At 44.5% G+C, this 22,480-nt stretch overlaps 1 protein-coding gene across 1 annotated transcript in view; it reads left to right on the top strand.

Annotated features, from left to right (window-relative positions):
* OPN3 (opsin 3) overlaps nucleotides 1-17,023 on the top strand; it is a 45,579-nt gene extending 28,556 nt beyond the window's left edge. The window contains exons 4-7 of the mRNA XM_068238897.1: nucleotides 10,773-11,082; nucleotides 12,226-12,545; nucleotides 15,282-15,533; nucleotides 16,763-17,023. Of these exons, the coding sequence (XP_068094998.1) occupies nucleotides 10,773-11,082; nucleotides 12,226-12,545; nucleotides 15,282-15,533; nucleotides 16,763-17,023 (1,143 nt within the window). The remainder of the gene's footprint in view (nucleotides 1-10,772; nucleotides 11,083-12,225; nucleotides 12,546-15,281; nucleotides 15,534-16,762) is intronic.
* Nucleotides 17,024-22,480: the final 5,457 nt, after the last annotated feature.

Raw genomic sequence — 22,480 nt, 5'->3', positions numbered from 1 at the left:
TAAGGCACATTAACGATGGTTCTTCTGGCAGCCAGTTCATGTCCCCCTCTCGCCGACAACAGGGGCCAGGAACTCGCCTTCCACCCACGCCTGGTTCATCTTGAGAAACGTCAGTCTGTCCACAGACTTGTGAGACAGACGTGAGCGTTTCTCGGTGACCACGCCACCAGCTGCACTGAAGCAGCGCTCGGACAGCACGCTGGAAGGGGGGCAGGACAGCACTTCCAGGGCGTACTGCGCCAGCTCGCTCCAGATCTCCAGGCGCTTGACCCAATACTCCATGGGATCAACAGGGGCATCGCTGTCAAGCCCGCTGTAGGACCCCATGTAGTCAGCCACCATGCGGGTCAGGTGCTGGCTGTGACCGGAGGAGGATGCTGCTGCATGCACCTCCTCTCTAGTCACTGCTGCCGGAGCCTCTACAGTCCTGTAGAGCTCGTTGCTGAGAGACACCAGGTCTGTGGGGCGCTTGCTGCTGGATGCAGGCACCTGCTGCTGCCTCTGTGCTGGCTGGACAGTGGGGGTGGAAGGCTGGGGGAAGGCTTCCTCCAAGCGCTCAACAAGGGCCTGCTGCAAGCTCCTTATTTGTTGCGCTGGCTCTCCTCCTGCAGGCGGCAGGAACTGGCTCAACTTCCCCTTGAGGCGTGGGTCCAACATCATGCTGATCCAGATGTCCTCCCTCTGCTTCATCTGGATCACCCTGGGGTCCTTGCGCAGGCACGTCAGCATGTGCGCTGCCATTGGGAAGAGGCAGGCCACGTGTGCTGGCACATCGACGGCAGTGCTGTCCTCATCCTCCTCCTCTGCCGCCTCATCTTCTCTCCACCCCCGCACCAACTCAGCTGCGCTGTGCTGATCCCCCTCATCAGCAGCAAGGTCAGGGACCTCCACCAAGTCCTCCTCCTCCTCCCCCTCAGAGGTGGACTGTGCAGCTGCTTGCCGCTCCTGCTGGTCCAAGGCTGCCGCTCCCTGTTCCAGCAAAGCATCGAGGGCCCTGTTCAGCAGACAAACCAGGGGCACCCACTCGCAGACCATAGCATGGTCCCTGCTCACCATGTTAGTGGCCTGCAGAAAGGGAGCCAGCACTAAGCACACCTGCTGCATGTGCCTCCAGTCATCATCGGGGACGATGGACGAGATGTTGCTGGTCTTGTCCCTTCTCTGAGCGGCGGAAACAGTGGCCAGGGCAAGGTACTGGTTGACAGCGTGCTTCTGTTCAACCAGACGCTCCAACATCGCCAGGGTGGAGTTCCAGCGAGTTGGAACGTCAAGGATCAGCCGATGGCGTGGCAGCTCCAGCTCCTTTTGCACGTCTTCCAGGCTCGCACAGGCTGCAGCCGAGCGCCGGAAGTGACGCACAACGTTCCTTGCCGTTTCCAGCAGTTCGCCCATCCCCTGGTAGGTGCGCAAGAACTTCTGCACCACCAGGTTCAGCACGTGGGCAAGACAGGGGATGTGGGTCAGGTTTCCCCTGTCAGTTGCGGCAACCAGATTGGCCCCATTGTCGGCCACCACCTCTCCGACTCTGAGGCCTCTGGGGGTCAGCCAAATCCTCTCCTGCTCCTGGAGTTTGGCCAACACATGGGTTGCCGTAAGTTTGGTCTTCCCAAGGCTGACCAACTGCAGCAGCGCTTGGCAGTGGCGGGCCTTTACGCTGCTGCTGAGGCGGGGGGTTTGGCCAGGTGTGCCGGAGGATGGCAGAGGATCGGAGGAACCTGCTGCAGTTCCCCTGACCCTGCGGGGTGGCACCACCCACTGTGTTGCTGCTGCTGCTGTGCCCGCTGCTGCTCTCCCATCCTCACCCCCTTCCACCAAGCTGACCCAGTGGACAGTGAAGGACAGGTAGCGGCCTGTCCCGAAGCAGCTGCTCCAGGAGTCCATGGTGACGTGGACCCTTTCACCAACCGCCTGCTCCAGCCCTCGCTCCACATTGGCCATCACAAAGCGGTGCAGTGCAGGAATGGCCTTGCGGGCGAAAAAGTGTCTGCTGGGGAGCTGCCAGTCTGGGGCTGCACAAGCAAGCAGCGCACGCATGTCGCTCCCCTCCTGCACGAGCGTGTATGGCAGGAGTTGGGAGCACATGGCCCGTGCCAGCAAGCCGTTCAGCTGACGCACGCGACAGCTGCTGGGAGGCAGAGCCCTAACCACCCCCTGGAAGGACTCGCTCAAAAGGCTCTGGCGTGGCCTTTTGCTGGCACGGGAATCAGCGGACACAGCAGAGGAGGCCACTGAGGACTGGCTGCCAGAACAGGCCTCAGTGTCGGCGGCAGGAGTTGCAGAGGGGGGAGGAGCAGTGCGTTTCCGCACTCCTGCTGGTGCTGCTGGAGGAGCAGGAGGGCGGGTGGCTGCTGTTGCTGCTGCTGCTGCTGAAGGCTGTGCAGTGATGGGTGTGGTGCCACTGCCAGCACCAGATGCCTTCAGCCTCTGGAACTCCTCATGCTGGTGGAAATGTTTTGCAGCAAAGTGGTTGATGAGCGAGCTGGTGCTGAACTTTAGGGGTCTGCACCTCTGCTCAACTTCCGCTGACAGTGGTTGCAAGTGGCGTACTTGCTGTACACTGTGGGCATGGTGAAAAATCGCCAGATTGGTGACAAAAACATCCCCCTACGGCCTGGAGCCGCTGCTGCCTGTCACCCTGTGGTGGTTGGGGCGGGGGCTTGGGTGCGGCTGGTGGTGGTACTGGCAGATGCTGCTGCTGCTGCTGCTGCTGAGCCTGAGACACCAGCAGGCTGTGGGACCTGCCTACTGCTGCCAATGCTTGCAATGATGCGCCTCCTTGCAAGGCCCGCAAGCGCATCCTCCTCCTCCTCCTCAGAGCTGCTGATGACGACATCCCCTGGAGCCCGTGGCACCCAGTCTTTGTCTGTCACCGTGTCATCATCATCATCCCCCTCCTGAAACATGTCCTGCTGGGATGATGACCCCCCAAACTCCTCTCCTGATGCATGGATGGGCTGCTTGACTGTCGCCACAGTCTTGCTGTCCAATCCCTCCTCCCCCAAAGTGCCCATCAGCATCTCCTCCTCCAAATCACCAACAACAGCAGACAATACCCTGATGGTGCCTGGGGTAAAAATACTGCTGAGTGACAGGTCGCCAACTTGTGACGGTGAACTGGCCTCCTCCCCCGGCCCTGCTGGGCGGCTGCTGCGAACAGGGGTGGTGGTGGTGGTGGTGAGGGTGGAGGCCTCGGATGCAGAGCTGATGGCGGGCTGCTCATCCTCCGTCATCAGTTGCACCACAGTGTCTGCATCCTTTTCCTCAATGGGACGTTTCCGACCCGGCTGGAGGAAAATAGGAGCAGGTACTACACGCTGCTGCTGCTGTGTCTCTGCAGCGTGAGTTGCTCCTGCTGGGCGGCGCCCAAGGCGTCCATGGCCAGTGGCTATAGGAGGAATGTTAGCCACTGACGCAGCTGCTGCTGCTGCGGAACTGTGCATGGTGGCGCGGCCGCGGCTTGCCACAATGCTGCTGCCTCTCCTCTTGATTCCCTTGCTGCCCTTCCCCTTGCCCAAACCGCGCTGGCTGTCACTTCCAGACATCTTTGATGTTTTGGGCGTAAACAAAAAAGTTTTTTAAAAGGGCGGGTGAAAAAGTGGGGTACTTTAATGGAGTGGGTTGGTGGGTGAGGTGACACTAATCACTAAGTGATTAGATCGCTAAGTGATTACTAGTACAGTACTAATACAAAATACAATAATTCAGTAATCAGTATAAGTGTGAACAGTGAACAGTGAGTGTGTCCCCTAGTACACTAACTAGAAAATACAATAATCAGTAGTAATCAGATTAAGTAGAAGGAAATAGAGTGTGTGTGTGTACTGAGTGCACGCACACACACACGCAGGAGCTAGCCTATGAACAGTGACTGAGTGTCCCTAGTAGTAAGTAGTAAGTAAGTGTACAACTAGAAATTACAATAATCAGTAGTAATCAGAAGGAAATAGAGTGTGTGTACTGACAGTGCACGCACACACACACGCAGCGCAGGAGCTAGCCTATGAACAGTGACTGAGCGTCCCTAGTAGTAAGTAGTTAGTAAGTACAACTAGAAATTACAATAATCAATAGTAATCAGAAGGAAATAGAGTGTGTGTACTGTACAGACAGTGCACGCACACACACACGCAGGAGCTAGCCTATGAACAGTGACTGAGTGTCCTTAGTAGTATGTAGTTAGTAAGTACAACTAGAAATTACAATAATCAATAGTAATCAGAAGGAAATAGGGAAGCAGGAAATTTAGGCGCATGAGGCAGGTGGACAAAAAGGGCGCCGCCATTCACTCCCATAATAAATATCGTTTAATGGGCGCCCAACAGGAAAAAAGGGCGCCGGAGAAAAATAATGTTTTAAAAGCGGCGCCCGGAGACTTTTAATGTTTTATAACTGCTTCTCATGATTACCCATTATTTAATGATTTATAATTTTTTAAACATTATTTTTAAACGAAAAACAGTACAATATTTTTTTTAAACATTACTTTTAAACGAAAAACCGTACAATTTTATTTTTTTTAAACATTTTTGAACGAAAAACCGCACCATATTTTTTTAAAAATGTTATTAATGCTTATCACAGGGGCGTCTTAGGTTTAGGCACCAACAGGGGGGTCTTAGGTTTAGGCACCAACAGGGGGGTCTTAGGTTTAGGCACCAACAGGGGGGTCTTAGGTTTAGGCACCAACAGGGGGGTCTTAGGTTTAGGCACCAATAGGGGGGTCTTAGGTTTAGGCACCAACAGGGGGGTCTTAGGTTTAGGCACCAACAGGGGGGTCTAGGGGTTAGGGATAGGTACAGGGAGGGTTCTGTGTGAGAGTAGGGTTAGGTATAGCTTTAGTAAAATTCTAATTAATGTTTTATAAAACGTTATTATAAATTTCACTTTTTAAACAGGGAAGATTAACGTTTTTAAAATTGCCCATTTCATACACATTATTTAATGATTTATAACTTTATAAAACATTATTTTTAAACGAAATATAGCACAATTTTTTTTTAAACGTTATTTATGATTATCGTTTAAAACCCTGCGCCCTTTTTTCCCGGCGCCCTTTTTTAACGTACGCGGAAATAGAGTGTGTGTAATGTGCACGCACACACGCAGGAGCTATGAACAAACAGTGACAGTGAGTGTCCTAGTACAGTTGCTACAAAATACAATCACTCAGTAGTAAAGGACAGCAGAAACACTGGTATAATAAACTAACAGAGGACAGGAGGACAGCTGCCCACACAGGCAAGGCCCTGAGGCCTAAAGCTGTGAGCTTGCCTGCAGCAGCTGTGTCTGGACTGTCTCTATGTAACACACAAGCTACTAACTAAAATACAATGTCTATCTAACTAACAACAATATAGGTGTATACAGGAGGTGTATGTGAGCAAAAACGCTAGGTAGTTGACCACAATAAAGCTCCTGCTAAGCCAAAGCACAAAGGAGCAGATCTCTCTCTGTACAAAGTCAGGCAAGGACGGAAAAACGGAACATGGCGGCCGCTATTTATAGGGTAGGGGCTGGCCAGGGTCCCCCTCTGTGATTGGCTGCCGTCAGAGGGCCTGGGAGCCCTCTGATTGGCTCTAAGGACATCAATCTGGGCTATGACGCTATTCGAGCTCGGTATTCGAGCTCGAATAGCGCTGTTAGTTCGAATAGCTCGAATAGTGAATGGGCTATTCGAGTTCACTCGAATAGCCCATTCGAATAGCTGCAGCTATTCGAGCTCGGTATTCGAGCTTGAATAACTGAAAAATAGCTTGAATATTTGAGCTAATCGAATATTCGAGCTCTGCTGAGCACCACTGCTTTAATACTCCAAATTGTATGCCTTCTAATGTACACCAAACACTAACAGATCTTTCATCATCTTCCTCTCTGCCTTCATCTTCACCTCTTGCTTCCAATCCATGGTGTTGCCACTGTAATCCTTTCAGGTGTCCAATCATCTAGCCAAAGTGGTTTCAATGGTTGAGCATCAAAGCTCAACCAATGGCACTGAAAACATTTGCTTTGCTCATGTAACCCAGAACAGGCCTGCAATCCTGTTTCACTTAAGAGTGGACAACATTAAATAAATCCAGGCCACTTTTTCAGGATTACATGCCTTCTGTGTTGATCCTACTCAATTAGGACAGCAGTAAGCTGTTGGCAGCATAGAGTGCTGTGTGTTTGTAATCACGTCTACTTTTGAGTAAATGAAAACCCTCTTTGCATTTTCCATGGCCTTACAAAGATTTTCCCCACACTTTGTACAAGTGTCAGCTCTGCATTGACCATGTTGTTCTCCAGGAAATGCAGTAACTATGGAAGAAAGACTTTTGCTGCAGCAAATTACTAAATGGAACCTAAAGTTAGAGTTGCCTGACTTATGTGCTCTGATTCTAATACTTTAACTACTTGCCGACCACTACACAATGGGCGTGGCCGCGGTGGCAGCCCCAGGATCGCCTAACACCGATCAATGTAAAGTCCTGGTGCTTCGTTTTTTAGGAGATCGCGCACACGCTGCGCGCATCGACGCTCAGAGCTGCGATCTACAGCAGCGCTGTACTGTCCCCCCCCCCCCCCCCCCCCCCCAGAGTCTCAGCTGATCACAGTGATAGACTGGGCGGCGGAGGGTGGGCGGGGCCACAGGATAAATAAAAAAAATACACAGTTTTTATTAAAACAAAACATAAATATTTATAAAAAAAACAGACATTGGGGGAGCATTCAGACCCCACCAACAGAGAGCTCTGTTGGTGGGAAGAAAAGGAGGGGGGTCACTTGTGTGCGGAGTTGTGCGGCCCTGCAGTTTGGCCTTAAAGCTGCAGTGGTCTATTTTATAAAAAATGGCCTGGTCTTTAGGGGGATTTAACACTGTGGTCCTCAAGAGGTTAAGCCACTGGCCCAGAATGAGCATGCAGATCAGATGCATTGACTCTGGGCTGACTCCACTTCCTGCATGCTTGTTGCAGGTGTGTGACTCAAAAAGCAACTAAAGCCAAAATCTCAGCATGACAGCCAGGCGACTCTAGTCCTCTCACTTCAGGTTCCCTTTAATGTGTGATATTGTTACATATACCAGCACATATTTCAGTTTATTAACCTTACCAGTGAGCGGTCTAAGGTGTTTGTTGTCGAACACCATTGAATTGATATGCAGATCCCTAGGTCCCTGCAGTATGTCAGTGAAGACTTGTGGCAGTGAAAGCGCATATATATCTCACACTCTAAATCCTTGAAACACATAGATACAAGAGAAACTATGATAACAGCCATGCACTGTGAGTAATTAGAGTTTACATTAATAGGGCTCCTGATTTAAGGACATATATCTAAATGAAAATGAATTATGACTGAAGCATTATTGAGCTGTACACGCAAAACTAATTAATTGCATGGGCATTATTCTGCTGCTTAAGCGTAGGAAGTCACCGGTATAAATAATCTTTAGAGGATTAAAGGATTGCATTGAATTATATTAACAAGAACACTAATAGCAAGGCATATTAAAAAAAATGAAAAGGAAGAAAAAAAAGAGCAAGCTGTATTTCAATAAAGGGGCTTATAAAGGCTACTGCCTTTACAAAAGGAAAATCCCTCACCAAGCAACTAATCCCATAGACCAAGAACAACTGACTAAAACCAAAATAAGCATTTGCTCCAATATGTCCTGTCAGGCATCATCTGATGTGCCCCATTGATTGGCTGGGAAGAAATGAGCTGGTGCTCATCGTTATATTCTCAATGGATGTTATGAGAAACCTATGCCATTATGTAGAACAGTGTTTCTCAACATTTTATTGGTATGTATCCCTTTGAAAACCCTATACTTACCAAGTACCCCCTAGTATAGTAAACATTATCACAAGCACGCCTAGACAAATATATATTTAATCATAGTACATAATTGGTTCTAAATCATTTCCAAGCATTTACTATTTATTTTAATTAGCTAAAACACCTAATTTAGTGTTGTTTAAATAAGATTTATCATTTTCTAAAACTCTAAATTTGTTATACTTGGTTAAGTATATCAAGCCTGAGTACCCCCTGGAACCATCAGAAGTACCCCCTGGGGTACGCGTACCACACGTTGAGAACCTAGGATGTAGAACACTGCAAAACAGGTGTACATTCTTTATTGCCGCCATTTTTTGGGGGCACAGGATATTGCGAGTTACTTTTCCGGCAATATTCTGTCATATTCCCTATCTGCTTTCTATTCTCTCACTTACACTAACTTCCCACTCTGACTCTATCCTTCTCCTCTTGACTTCTAACACAGTTTGGCTACATTTGTAGCCAAATTCATATCACGGTAGCTGCAAAATGGGTGGGGAGGGATAGTGGTAGGAGAGGAGAGGGGAAGGTTAGTACCTTCCCCTCTCCTACCACTATCCCTCCCCACCCATTTTGCAGCTACCGTGATATGAATTCGGCTACAATGTAGCCAAACTCATTACTGGTCTGAGCACTCTCTCCGCCACTTGCTCTGCCACTAAATGATAGCCAAGTGTACGCCCCAAATTTCAGATCAGCCACTATCGTGTGCCAAAATGTAGGTCCCTGGCAACCCGTAGCCGCAAAGTTATATTGTGGACTATGGGTAGCCGAGACACATCAGGCTCCCCGTGTGGCAAAACGATCTATGCCACTTCCATCATTAAATACTGAAACAGCAATAGCATTTTTTTACAGCATAGCTTTACAAATAGGCAGCAGAATACAAGGATGCTAAATAATCTCAATCAGGAATATGATGTGCTATATAAGAGATGTTGACAAGAACATCATGTGATGTGACTTAGTGCACTTCTCTTTCAAAAAAAAAAAAAAAAGAGGGGATAGGTGCCACTAGTCTGTGTGGATTTATACCTTTTAATATCATCAATAGGGTCTGTATTTTGCCTTCTTTCCAATCCATTTTCTTAATCAATTCAGCCCTCAAAAGTTATTGAAAATTATTAGTCAGTGTAAAAATATTTCAGGCATAAATGACCACAATGATTAAGGACCCGTTTCCACTATAGCGTTGCGGAATCGCCGGCGAATCACCGCAGGCAAAATCGCATGCGGGTGTGATTTCGCATGCGATTTTGCATAGGTTAGGGTAATGCGATTTTAACCATGTCACTGCCTGTGTGAATTAACATGGGTACCTATGTGAAATCGCGGCAAAAAACGCATGGGGAAAGCGCATGCGATTTCCCTATTCAATACATTGCGTGCGATTCGCCTGCATTCCACACGCAAGCGAATTCTGAGGGCTCTGCCATGCAGAAACATCCTGCACAGAAAAACGCACAGCAAAACTGACAAGTGGAAACAGGCCCATCCACTTGTATTGGCTGTGCGAATCCGCATGCGGACAACGCATGCGGATTCGCGATGGTGGAAACGGGCCCTAAATCTGTGTGGAAGTGATCAGTCCAGATGTCTTGAGAATGGCAGCCTTTGCTGTACTTCAATATCTGGATACAATAGTAGTGTTCCTTCCACTAGGCCCAATTCAGCCTAGGCAGCAGATGCTCGATCCTTCTGTGGGTCACCAATCCACAATTGTACAGTAACAAATAAATGCAAAGGAGGCACTTAATTGGCTTAACAAACTTGCATTTATAAAATCACAGCAGCTACACAACATGTTTGGAGGTTACCCCTTTCACCTGAGTAAGGGGGGTAAAAACGAACATGTCATGCAACTGCTGAGATTTGCCTCCTGCCTCCTCCCTCTTCCCAATTGAATTGCTACAAAAACATAACATAACAACATGTGCCAAGACAAATTGCCTACATTTATGCTTTTCTGATGTGAATAACCCTTTTAAGCAAACTTTGAACCATATTCTGGGATGATTGCAGCTGGGTCTGCTTTAATGACAAATGCATGTCATTAAAGCAGAACTCTTGCAAAGCAAAAAATGAAAAATGTTAATTCCACATATAAATACTGTAGAGCTCCACTGCTCTGAGACGTGTGTGTTTGTTTAGCTACATCAGAGTGTAATTAACCTTATCAGGAGCTGTAAAATAGAGTGTCTTGGCTCTGCCCGTACAGGAAAAGACTGAGGCTTCAAACCTTTCTGTGCTCCTTGAAAGTTAATCCCGTTAAACTTTGTTTTTTTTTTTAGGATTTCTGTGATTTTCAATGACGTTTTTTTGTTTACCCTAAAAGTTATCATACTAATCATTTAGAGCAGAGATGAAGTTCTGAGTTTAGATGCACTTTAAAATAGGTCAGTAAATTGTGTACCCCATCATTTTGGCTGTATTGAATAAATGCAGGGCAACATACTTGGTGTGTCTGGGCCTTTATCAACTGGTAAAAGCAACTGATAGTGTTTTGTGCTATCACTGGAAATTGAGGAATTATGCTGAACTGTGCAGCAGAACTGCACTTTACAAAGCGCATAGATGAAGCTTAATGTGTCGAATATGTGAAAAGTATGACTGCAAAATAGTTTCTAACCCTCTTCCGCTAAACAATAAACATCTCAATCTTTTGATACTGAAACATGCAGGGGTCTAGGATAAGCTGCGAAAATATGAATAGAATCCCCCAGATGATTTTTATTATAATACAAATGCAGTGTCTGTAGACAGAATACCCAGAATCCATAGTTAGTATCATCTAAATGATTTTAATACTGTGGACAAATCCTGTTATTTCACTTAGTCCTGAACAAATCTTAATACGGGATTAACAACCCAGAGGAGTGCATTAACAAAAGGCTATCAGTTCCTTACTGCCCTATCATATGTCTAATTTAAGAATGTTTCATATCCCGAAGAATGGGAGCTCTCTGAACCTAAGAGCGTACAATGAGGAGCTTTTTACCAGGGATAACTATGACTTCTTGGCACTTTTGGTGGCAATAATTGGCGCTTTTGGGTTGCTTAGTAACTTACTAGTATTGATACTTTATTGCAGATTCAAAACATTAAGGACACCAACAAATCTTCTCTTGGTGAACATCAGCTTCAGTGACTTTTTCATTTCATTGTTTGGAGTCAGCTTTACCTTTTCCTCATGTGTGAGCCAGAAGTGGATCTGGGGTGAAGCAGGGTGTGTTTTTGATGGATTCTGCAAAACTCTGTTAGGTGAGTAATTAGTGGATGTCTAGATAAGATATATATGATGTATATTAAGAGAGGAAAGAGAAACTGTGTAGTTTAAACACAGACACTTGAGGACCAGAGGTTTATATCCCCCCCCCCCCCCCCCCCAGGCCATTTTTTACAATTCGGCACTTCGCAACTTGAACAGTTTATTGCTCAGTCATATAACTTAGCACCCAATGAATTTTACCTCCTTTTCTTCTCACAAATAGAGCTTTCATTTGGAGGTACTTGATTGCTGCTGCATTTTTTTTTGTTTATATATATTAATTAAAAAAGGCCTAAATATTGTTAAAAAAAACAAACACAACAACAACATACAGATAAGTTAAATTGGCTTCCCCTTTAATTGGCCCTAGACTAAGATGCATACACTACACATATATAGACATATGCCTATGGTAGCGATTAGATTGTGAGCCCCTCTGAAGGACACAAGGCTATACTCTGTACAGCGCTGCTTAAGATGTCAACACTATATAAATAAATTTGCACAAATAAACAAAAGAAACAGCCTGCCAGCACTGATCACTGGCTGGCAGGCTGATCGCTGATCGCTGGTGTTTACTGACGGGAGCTCATGCTCATGCGAGCTCCCATCAAATCTCACTCTTTGCGACATGATGCCATATGGGGTCACAGAGAAACAATAGAGCCTCTCTGCCACCGCCATCCTGCATTAGGCTTATTAAAGGTTCAAGAAGTACTGTAATATAATGTATTCATGACTCACATTTTCTGGAACCTCCCTGCTTGTCAGATCAGGCTCCCAGAATGTAGGACACATATATTAAAAAGAGTACCTGAAGTGACATTAAGCATCATGGGACAAACATGTGTATCACCAATTATACTTACAACTAGGGAAGGTCAATGAGATGCAAAAAAAGTTCAAGTTGATGCAGCATTATGCAAATTTTGTATGCACATTTATGCAGCTTGAAAATTAAGCAATCAAATATTGCTGAGGTAAAATTTGATTGGTCCATTTTCAATCTACATAAATTTGCACACACAATTTGCAAAATCCTGCATGAACTCAAAATTATTTGAAAATCAATTTTTAAGGATAATATTACTGGCATGTTTATATCTGACTGTGACAATGAACTGTTTGTTCCATAGGTAACGTGTCCATCTTCACACTCACTGTTGTTGCTTATGAACGATATATTCGAGTGGCTCATGACAAAGCTGTTGATTTTCGGTGGACATGGGAAGCAATAACTTATATATGGCTGTACGCACTGCTGTGGGCTATAGTTCCATTAATGCAATGGGACAGATATGTCCTAGAACTCCATGAACTGGATTGCTCTTTGGATCGAGCAACAATAAACCCAAACCATTCCTCTTTCATACTCCTGTCTTTCCTATCGTGTTTTGTGGCCCCAATGGGCATCATGACTTATTGCTATGGCTCCATCATATACTCAGTAAGAATGGTGAGTGGAAATGTAAGATTTTTATAAACAGAATCCTATGAAAATACATAACAATGTAAAAAGGGAAAGTATAAACATTATATAAACATTACGATTTGTTACCCAAATTACCCAATGCCCACATCGGGTGTGTTTAGCCCATGCTACCAACCAATAGATCAATTATTACCTCTGAACATTTTTTACAAACTTGGAGGGTTTATGAGTAGAAAATTACATCTATTATTAGGACCAAGATAAATGGTCCGAGTGCTCTAAAGCCTTAGCAAAACAGTTCAGATTGTCCTCTGTGCGACTGGCTGCAGTCAGAGCCACACACAGGTGGCAAGGCAGTGCAATGGAGAGAAGCCCATACAAAACAGAGAACAGGTAAGCAGCAAACATCCTGTCAGGACCCACTTTGGATGTTCTTTTGTAATTCGAGAGGACCTGAACTCAGAACTTCCTCTCTGCTCTAAAAGATACGCAACAACATAACCTTTAAATATAAACATTTCTTTGTTACAGCTGATACAAATCCTGCAATAAATCTGCAGTGTGTCTACTTCCTGCTTTTATGGAAGCAGAAATATTTTTAACATCTTGTGCTTTCAAATGAGCTTAGCTATTGTGGCAGTCAGGTGACACATTGTAGAGATAAATTACAACTTGTGATTAGACACAGAGGAGGGGGAATTAGACAGGCTCTCTAAATACATACAGGGTACATATCTCTGTTTTCCTTCTGTCCTGTGCAAGAGTTCAGCTCCACTTTAATTCATCTGAATGACATTTATGTATATTTGCTGAAAAATCTATGCATCTCTTTTGAATGTTGAATGTACATATGGTGGTGTTTTTACAAACTTGGAGGGTTTATGAGTAGAAAATTACATCTATTATTAGGACCATGATAAATAGTCAGAGTGCTCTAAAGCCTTAGCAAAACAGTTCAGATTTTGCTGCAGTTTATGCCCGTGTGTGGTTATTGGAAACCGATTTGACCAACGTCCCAGTGTTTTAGTGAAGAGATACATCAAGTTCAAATGTTTCCACCATACTGACACAGCACTTATACCTTTTAGAATATGTATCTGTATGCTGAAAATGTTTACATTTTGTGTTATTATTACTGAATATACAGATAAAAGCTATCACCGCACATATTGCCTCTGTTCTTGTCTAACAAGTAGGACTTAAATACTGCTTGAGTGCTCTGGGGAGGCCGTGGAGATGAGGAACAGAAGATCAAACTATGAATCAATATATTGGGATGGGGAATAGATGAGGAGCAGACTGGAGACACCCATGAGGTTGTACATAAGGTATACTGTATGTGGAAAGTTAATTGAGTAGCAGTCTAAAGATACACACTGGGAAAGGAAGGAAAGAAGCAAGCTAAAGACATGAGCGAATATAAGTGAGAAACAGGCTAAAACCCCAAAAGGGAAACGGAAGAAGAACAGTTTGGAGAGACAAATAGGAAAACAGGAGAATGGCAACTAGAGATATGTGAGAATGTAATATACACTTAAAGGAGTCATCAGGGGATATTTAAGAAAATGAATGCTACTTACCGGGGGATCCTCCAGCTCCAAGCTCCCAGGGCGTCCCTACTGCGCCTGCGCAGTCCGCTCTGGCCCACGTGGTGGTGATTGACAGCGCCGCTCGCGCAGGCGCAGTACAGAGCGACCTAGGGGTCGCTCTGACGTCATCAACGGGGACCGGGACGGACCTGCGGCGATCGGCTGAAGGCAGAGCTGCGGCGAGGGACATCCTGGGAGCTTGGAGCTGGAGGAAGCCCCCAGCAAGTAGCACTTATTTTCTTAAATATCCCCTGATGACTCCTTTAAAGCGGTATTGTCACCATAAAAATCAAATTTCAACAGCAACTGGTCTGAGTGTATTAAGTGATAAATATGCTAATCCTGCATTCAAAACTTGCAAAACTTTTTCTGCTGTTATGGTTTGTAGTTATCACATACTTTAGGACCCTAGAGTCAAAGAGTTGAATGCTGGGAGTTCTTTTTATCTATAATATATTTATCCTCTTCTATTTATTTCCCTGCCTAGCTCCTTATCAGAAAAACCCTCTGATTACTTGTGTTTACAAGCAAGGCTGAGGTGACTCAATGCTTGGATGTGTAAATAAAAAAAGAGAGTGCATTTGTTAGTATACACCTCAGTGGGAGTGTCTGAAGACTCTGGGAGGAGGGCAGCTAATGAATACACAATGAGCAAGAGAAGGGAGGGGGGGGGGGCAAGAGTCAGGGAGGATAGGATGTCAGCATTAGCTTGGCAAGATGGCCACTGCCTAGAATAGGATTTTCTGCTTTTCCTTTATAAAAGTCACAGGAATCATTACGTGGATAGCACAATACATCTGTTATGTAAGCAGAAGTAGTATTTATCTACTTATATATGTGTTTTTTATTTCTAGGTTAGCATGGGTGTCGCTCGTTCTTTAATGCCATAAACACTTATTTTGCAAAACTAATCATCACATGGGATAGTCCACAGCAGCTTAGGTTCACATTCACCTTAAGAACTGTTGGTACAGTGATGGAAATTTTCTGATAGACTGTCATGACTTACTATTACTACTATACTACTCTAAGTGTACATTGTTTGCATAGAGTCCTGTTTTAGTTCACAACTGTTGACCTGGAATGGAAGGTAGAATAGTTTTGTTATGACAGAAATCTGTGCCTAACTCAGAGCAGGCAAATAATGATCACCTTTTGTTTTCCTTTTTAGCTTCAGAAGGTATATGGTCTTGGAAGCAGTCATGTGCTTAGACTTGTGGACTGTGAAATAAAACTGGCTAAAATGTGTCTTCTGATGGTTTTGGCTTTCCTTCTCTGCTGGATGCCCTACTCACTACTGTCTCTTCTGGTGATGCGTGGACACTGGAGGATAATTACTCCAACCAGAGCCTTTGTCCCCAGTCTCTTGGTCAAAATAATGGCTGCTACAAACCCGCTCATCTACATATTGACAAGCAAAAGGGTAACATTCATGACTATTTTTCTAAAATTACCAGCCAAATAGTGTATTTTGTAACAAGACTTTCTACAAACAATTCTCACATAGCCAACATTGAAACAATACTGAGTTTTATGTAAAAATGCCTGAACTGAAAATGAAGCAAATGAAGTGAGACTTCTGCGTTAAAGCCGATGTGCAGAGCTCTGGAATCATGGGCAGAGATATTACTTGCGGTATTATTATTATAGGCGGTCAATAAAATGCTTCTAATTATACTTCTAACTCTAATTATTTAGTGCAAATTGTATGCGGTTTAGAACTGGGCCAGGCCTAATTGGCAGGAAGTGCATTTGATTGGCCCAATTTCCAAGCTGCATACAAGTTACATAACATTTTCAAATAGGCCAGAATTATTAGCTTCTCATGGACCATCTCTATTCATTATTGATGACTTTTAGTTTTGGTAAATGCAAAGCGAGTTTAAAGAGGAACCGTAACCAAGGATTAAACTTCATCCCAATCAGTAGCTGATACCCCCTTTTCCCATTATAAATCTTTACCTTTTCTCAAATGAATCGTCAGGGGCTCTGTATGGGTGATATTGTGGTGAAACCCCTCCCACAGTGTGATGTCAGCACCTATGTCCTGACATCACACTGTGGGAGCCTTGTAGCACTGGGGGAAATAACGACTGTTTCAAACTTCTAGCAACCAGTACCTCCCTCTGTCCATATGTGTACCATATATCTATAAAAAAACAAACAACCTTTTAGCCTATGGCATTGTTAGGGGGTGTGGTTATAGATCATGGCAGTTGGTGCTGTCTGTTTTTTTTTCATGTCTGCCAGTAGTAAAGATGATTACATGCATCATACAATATGAACAAATTACATGGCAAAAATATTAATCATTTCTTGATCTCTCTTTTTCATCTTTTCTATTTTTTTAACTTCTTACTATGCAATGTATTGATTTATATTTTCCCCTTTTCACTACAGTTCTTCTTTAATCATCCACTGCTCCTTATACCCCTGCGTGACGCACTGACGCTGCCAGGAATATCTCTGAACCCGATTTCTGAAATATACAAAAATGGTTTTAAAAAAAAGTATGGAATCTTAGGCGTGAACACATTTTTTTTTAAATGTAAAAGTTATATTTCAGCAATTCAAACATGCTTTTTAAATAGGCATCAAGCTTAAAACAGACGAGTATGGATTTTTTTGTTTGTTTTGTTTTTTTCTTTCCAGTTCAGACAAGGGCTCGTGAAACTCTTGTGGATTAAAATGTTAAGAAGCCGAATAATGTTTGGCAGAAAAAAGAGACCAGTTGGAGCCAATGTCAAGCTGTACAAAGATGGTAAGAAGCTAAAGAAGAGAGTGCTTTACACTTCTTCCTCATTCAGTTCTGTTATAACCACCGGTGAAACTGATGCACAACAATCTGATGAACACAAAGAAAGTGTCAATAGCCCTAATGTTAAAATCATCTATGTACAACCTTATAAATAACATTTTTCGTGACTACAGTTTTGTCTTCCTAAAACAAAAGGTAATTGGATGTGCTCAGCTTCACACTGACAAGGGGCAATTCCCATAGTGCATCACTTCAAGGCAGGAAGTAAATATTTAGAGCATTCATGATACTCTCCAGAAATGCACACCTACCGGGTTTCCACGAAAATAAGACAGTCTTATATTAATTTTTGCTCCAAAAGATGTGCTAGGGCTTATTTTCAGAGGATGTCTTATTTTTGAGGAAACACTGGTAGTTTTCCTATACAAAATGTATATACTGCATTCCCTGCCGTAACACAAGCAGCATGCACAGAGCTTGTGGTTTGCAGATATTGGCTCTCACTTACAAGAAATTGATTCTGCTGATCATGTGGGTAAGAGTCTATTTCTTGCAGGCAGAGAACTCTGTTATGCTCCCCAGAGTTATGATAGGATAAGCTGTGTGTCCTGGGAAGAGGTGAACTGCTGCTGATGCTTATAACGACAGATCAGGAGGGCTGGCTCCCAACAAAAACACAAATTGACACAGACACACATACAGTGGTGTGAAAAACTATTTGCCCCCTTCCTGATTTCTTATTCTTTTGCATGTTTGTCACACTTAAATGTTTCTGCTCATCAAAAACCGTTAACCATTAGTTAAAGATAACATAAATGAACACAAAATGCAGTTTTAACCACTTGAGGACCCACCCTTTACCCCCCCTTAAGGACCAGCATTGAATTATGTGATCTGTGCTGGGTGGGCTCTACAGCCCCCAGCACAGATCAAACACCAGGCAGAGAGATCAGATCACCCCCCTTTTTTCCCCACTAGGGGGATGATGTGCTGGGGGGGTCCGATCTCTCCTGCCTGCGTGTGGCTGGAGGGGGGGGGGGGCACCTCAAAGCCCCCCTCCGCGGCGAAATTCCGCTTCCCCTCTCTCCTACCTGGCCCCCTGGTGATCGGGGCTGCACAGGACGCTATCCGTCCTGTGCAGCCTGTGACAGGACATCCCCTGTCACATGGCGGCGATCCCCGGCCGCTGATTGGCCGGGGATCGCCGATCTGCCTTACGGCGCTGCTGCGCAGCAGCGCCGTACAATGTAAACAAAGCGGATTATTTCCGCTTGTGTTTACATTTAGCCTGCGAGCCGCCATCGGCGGCCCGCAGGCTATTCACGGAGCCCCCCGCCGTGATTTGACAGGAAGCAGCCGTTCGCGCGAGCGGCTGCTTCCTGATTAATCAGCCTGCAGCTGGCGACGCAGTACTGCGTCGCTGGTCCTGCAGCTGCCACTTTGCCGACACACGGTATAAGCGTGCGGTCGGCAAGTGGTTAAATGATGGTTTTTATTATTTAGTGAGAAAAAAAACTCAAAACCTACATGGCCCTGTGTGAAAAAGAAATTGCCCCCTGAACCTAATAACTGGTTGGGCCACCCTTAGCAGCAATAACTGCAATCAAGCGTTTGCGATAACTTGCAACAAGTCTTTTACAGCGCTCTGGAGGAATTTTGGCCCACTCATCTTTGCAGGTTTTCTAGCATGAACTGCCTTTTTAAGGTCATGCCACAACATCTCAATAGGATTCAGGTCAGGGCTTTGACTAGGCCACTCCAAAGTCTTCATTTTGTTTTTCTTCAGACATTCAGAGGTGGATTTGCTGGTGTCTTTTGGGTCATTGTCCTGCTGCAGCACCCAAGATCGCTTTATCTTGAGTTGACGAACAGATGGCCGGACATTCTCCTTCAGGATTTTTTGGTAGACAGTAGAATTCATGGTTCCATCTATCACAGCAAGCCTTCCAGGTCCTGAAGCAGCAAAACAACCCCAGACCATCACACTACCACCACCATATTTTACTGTTGATATGAAGTTCTTTTGCTGAAATGCTGTGTTACTTCTACGACAGATTTAACAGGACACTCACCTTCCAAAAAGTTCAACTTTTGTCTCGGCGTTCCACAAGGTATTTTCCCACAAGTCTTGGCAATCATTGAGATGTTTTTTTTTAGCAAAATTGAGATTGAGAAATGTTCTTTTTGCTTAAAAGTGGTTTGCGCCTTGGATATCTGCCATGCAGGCCGTTTTTGCCCAGTCTCTTTCTTATGGTGGAGTTGTGAACACTGACCTTAATTGAGGCAAGTGAGGCCTGCAGTTCTTTAGATGTTGTCCTGGGGTCTTTTGTAGCCTCTCGGATGAGTTTTCTCTGCGCTCTTGGGGTAATTTTGGTCGGCCAGCCACTCCTGGGAAGGTTCATCACTGTTCCATGTTTTTGCCATTTGTGGATTTGTGGATAATGGCTCTCACTGTGGTTCGCTGGAGTCCCAAAGCTTTAGAAATGGCTTTATAACCTTTACCAGACTGATAGATCTCAATTACAGTACTTTTGTTCTCATTTGTTCCTGAATTTCTTTGGATCTTGGCATGATGTCTAGCTATTGAGGTGCTTTTGGTCTACTTCTCTGTGTCAGATAGCCCCTATTTAAGTGATTTCTTGATTGAAACAGGTGTGGCAGTAATCAGGCCGGGGGGGGGGGGGTGACTACAGAAATTGAACTCAGGTGTGATAAACCACAGTTAAGTTATTTTTTAACAAGGGGGGCAATCACTTTTTCACACAGGGCCATGTAGGTTTTGAGTTTTTTTTCCTCACTAAATAATAAAAACCATCATTTAAAACTGCATTTTGTGTTCAATTATGTTATCTTTGACTAATAGTTAACGGTTTTTGATGAGCAGAAACATTTAAGTGTGACAAACATGCAAAAGAATAAGAAATCAGGAAGGGGGCAAATAGTTTTTCACAGCACTGTATACAGGACTGTAGAACTCACATTATACTGCTGCTCTCCTGTATCCAGGCTTTGTATTGTGCATGACTCGCTGGTGTCATGTGGGTTTCTGCTAGGGCTTACATTCGGGGGGAGGGCTTATATTTCAAGCATGCTAGGAATTCCTTCTAGGGCTTATTCTCAGGGGATGTCTTACTTTAGGAGAAACACGATATGACGTATTCATTCTATAGAGCCATATAATTGAGCTTGGACCCTTTTGCACTCTATACATAATAACTGAAATGGATCACCAAAACCTACCAAAGACAGCTGCAGAGAGGTTTAAGCAGGTGAGAACAGTTTCATAATGATCACCACTATTCCAACACATACACAGGTATTCATTACCAACATAGTACCAGTGAAGAGCTAATACAGCAGTTGAAGGAGGCCCCCCTGGTGTGGTTGCTCCCTTTACATCTCATGCTCTTAAGACACTGTGTTTCAGGCACCACTGCAAGGTATTGATTGATATGAGCGTATGGATAGGAATTGATAAGAGATGGGATAGGGTAAGGTGCCCAGTAAAAGGTAACCTGACATGCTTTAGTTGTTTTTGAGTTACACACCTGCAACAAGCATGTAGCCAGACAACAGTCAAAGCACGCTCATCCAGTCACTTAAAGTGAACCTTAACTGTAAAAAAAAAAAAAGTTTCACTTGCCCGGGGCTTCAACCAGCCCCCTGCAGCCTTCCTGTGCCCGCGAAGTCACTCACGGATCCTCTGGTCCCCCTGTCATGAGCTAGTTTTGTTTTTGCCACATGGCCCTTGCTGTGCAGACTTGATTGCGCTCCCATCACTGCAGCCATCCTGCGAATGCGCATTACGCATGTACAGGATGGGCACAGCGACTGAGCATGATCGAGGAAGCGCGCGGCAAGGGCCACACGGGCGCAGTGAACAAAACTAGCTTGCGGCGGGGATCAGAGGATACGTGAATGACCTTATGGTTAAGTTTCCCTTTAAAGGACAACTGAAGTGATAATATGGAGACTGCCATATTTATTTACTTTTAAACTATACCAGTTGCCTGGAAGCCCTACTGATCCATTTGGCTGCAGTAGTGTCCGAATAACACCAGAAACAAGCATGTAGCTAATCTTGTCAGATCTGAAAATGTCAGAAACACCGGATCTGTTGCATGCTTGTTCAGGGTCTATGGCTAAAAGAATTAGAGGCTGAGAAAAGCCAGGCAACTGGTATTGTTTAAAAGGAAATAAAGAGGGCAGCCTCCATATCCCTCTCGTTACAGTTGTCCTTTAAAGTATTGGAGGCAGAGCATCAGCACAGAAGCAAATGGCATTGTTTATTAGAGAATGAAGCTAGTAGACTCCGTATTACTCTCCAGGTTCCATTTAGGTTAAGAAGAACCAGATCCAAACGTTTTTTTTAGAAGACAGAGTAATCCAAGCCCTTTCTCCTATTAAAAATGTATTTGAAGTACAATTTTGCTTGCAGCTGTTTGTGTGACCCTATAAAAAAGTGACTTCCAAATTTACACATTGCCCTTAATACATGCATTGAGAATTACTTCTCCCTCATGTAAAGCATGAGGTGGTGTAGTGGTTAGCGCTCTCGCCTTACAGCTCTGGGTCCCCGGTTCTTCCAGTGTCTGTGTGGGTTTTCTCCAGGCACTCCGGTTTCCTCCCATATTCCAAAAAACATACAGATAAGTTAAATGGCTTCCACCTAAATTGACCCTAGACTAGGATACATACAGTACACGATACATACATAGGCATATGACTATGGTAGGGACTAGATTGTGAGCCTCTCTGAGGGACAGTTAGTGACAAGACAATATACTCTGTACAGCGCTGCGTAATATGTCAGCGCTATATAAATAAATCAATAAAGCAGAATGCTTGCAAATAGCCTCTGTTTTAGTAAAGCAAAATTCTAGTTTGCAAATCTCTTTGAGGGGAAAGGCGAGGGGTGGGATTAGTTGCTTTAGGGCCTTTACCAGAATCTTAGCCGTTCTGCTTCACCATAAATTAACTGGGTACCCTGTAACTTCTTCTGTAAAGACAGCAGAATGACTAATTGAATGTAGTAAGGGGTAAAGGTATTCCGGTTTTGTTTTGCATTATCATTAGAGTTGAACATATCAGATATCGAGTAGAATATTAACCACTTGAGGACCAGTGGTTTATACCCCCCCTAAGCCACCAGGCCATTTTTTTTACAATTCCACACATCGCAACTTAGCAGCCAAATTAATTTTACCCCCTTTTCTTCTCACCAATAGAGCTTTCTTTTGGTGCTATGTGATTACATCTGTGATTTTTTTTAAATTAATTAAAAAAGCCCTACATTTTTACATTTTGTATTTATTTCCCTCCTCTTTCCAACATTCCCCTCTTAAATTTTCCCTACATTACGTTAAGCAAAACGGCTATGGCAGGGATTAGATTGTGAGCCCATCAGAGGGACAATCAGTGACAAGACGATATACTCTGTGCAGTGCTGTGCAACGTCAGCGCTATATAAATGTTTGTTAATTTAATATATACAATATACATCCTGCCGCTGACAGGCTGATCGCTGCGGCCGTGTGAACTCCTGTCTAATCTTGCTCCTCGCGAGATAACGCCACATGGTGTGATTGAGGAATAAGAGAGACACTCTTCAG

The sequence above is a fragment of the Hyperolius riggenbachi genome, chromosome 1 (genome assembly GCF_040937935.1).
Source record: "Hyperolius riggenbachi isolate aHypRig1 chromosome 1, aHypRig1.pri, whole genome shotgun sequence".
Taxonomy (NCBI): domain Eukaryota; kingdom Metazoa; phylum Chordata; class Amphibia; order Anura; family Hyperoliidae; genus Hyperolius; species Hyperolius riggenbachi.
The sequence above is the reverse complement of the archived record's forward strand: the minus strand, read 5'-3'. Positions and strand labels throughout refer to the sequence as shown.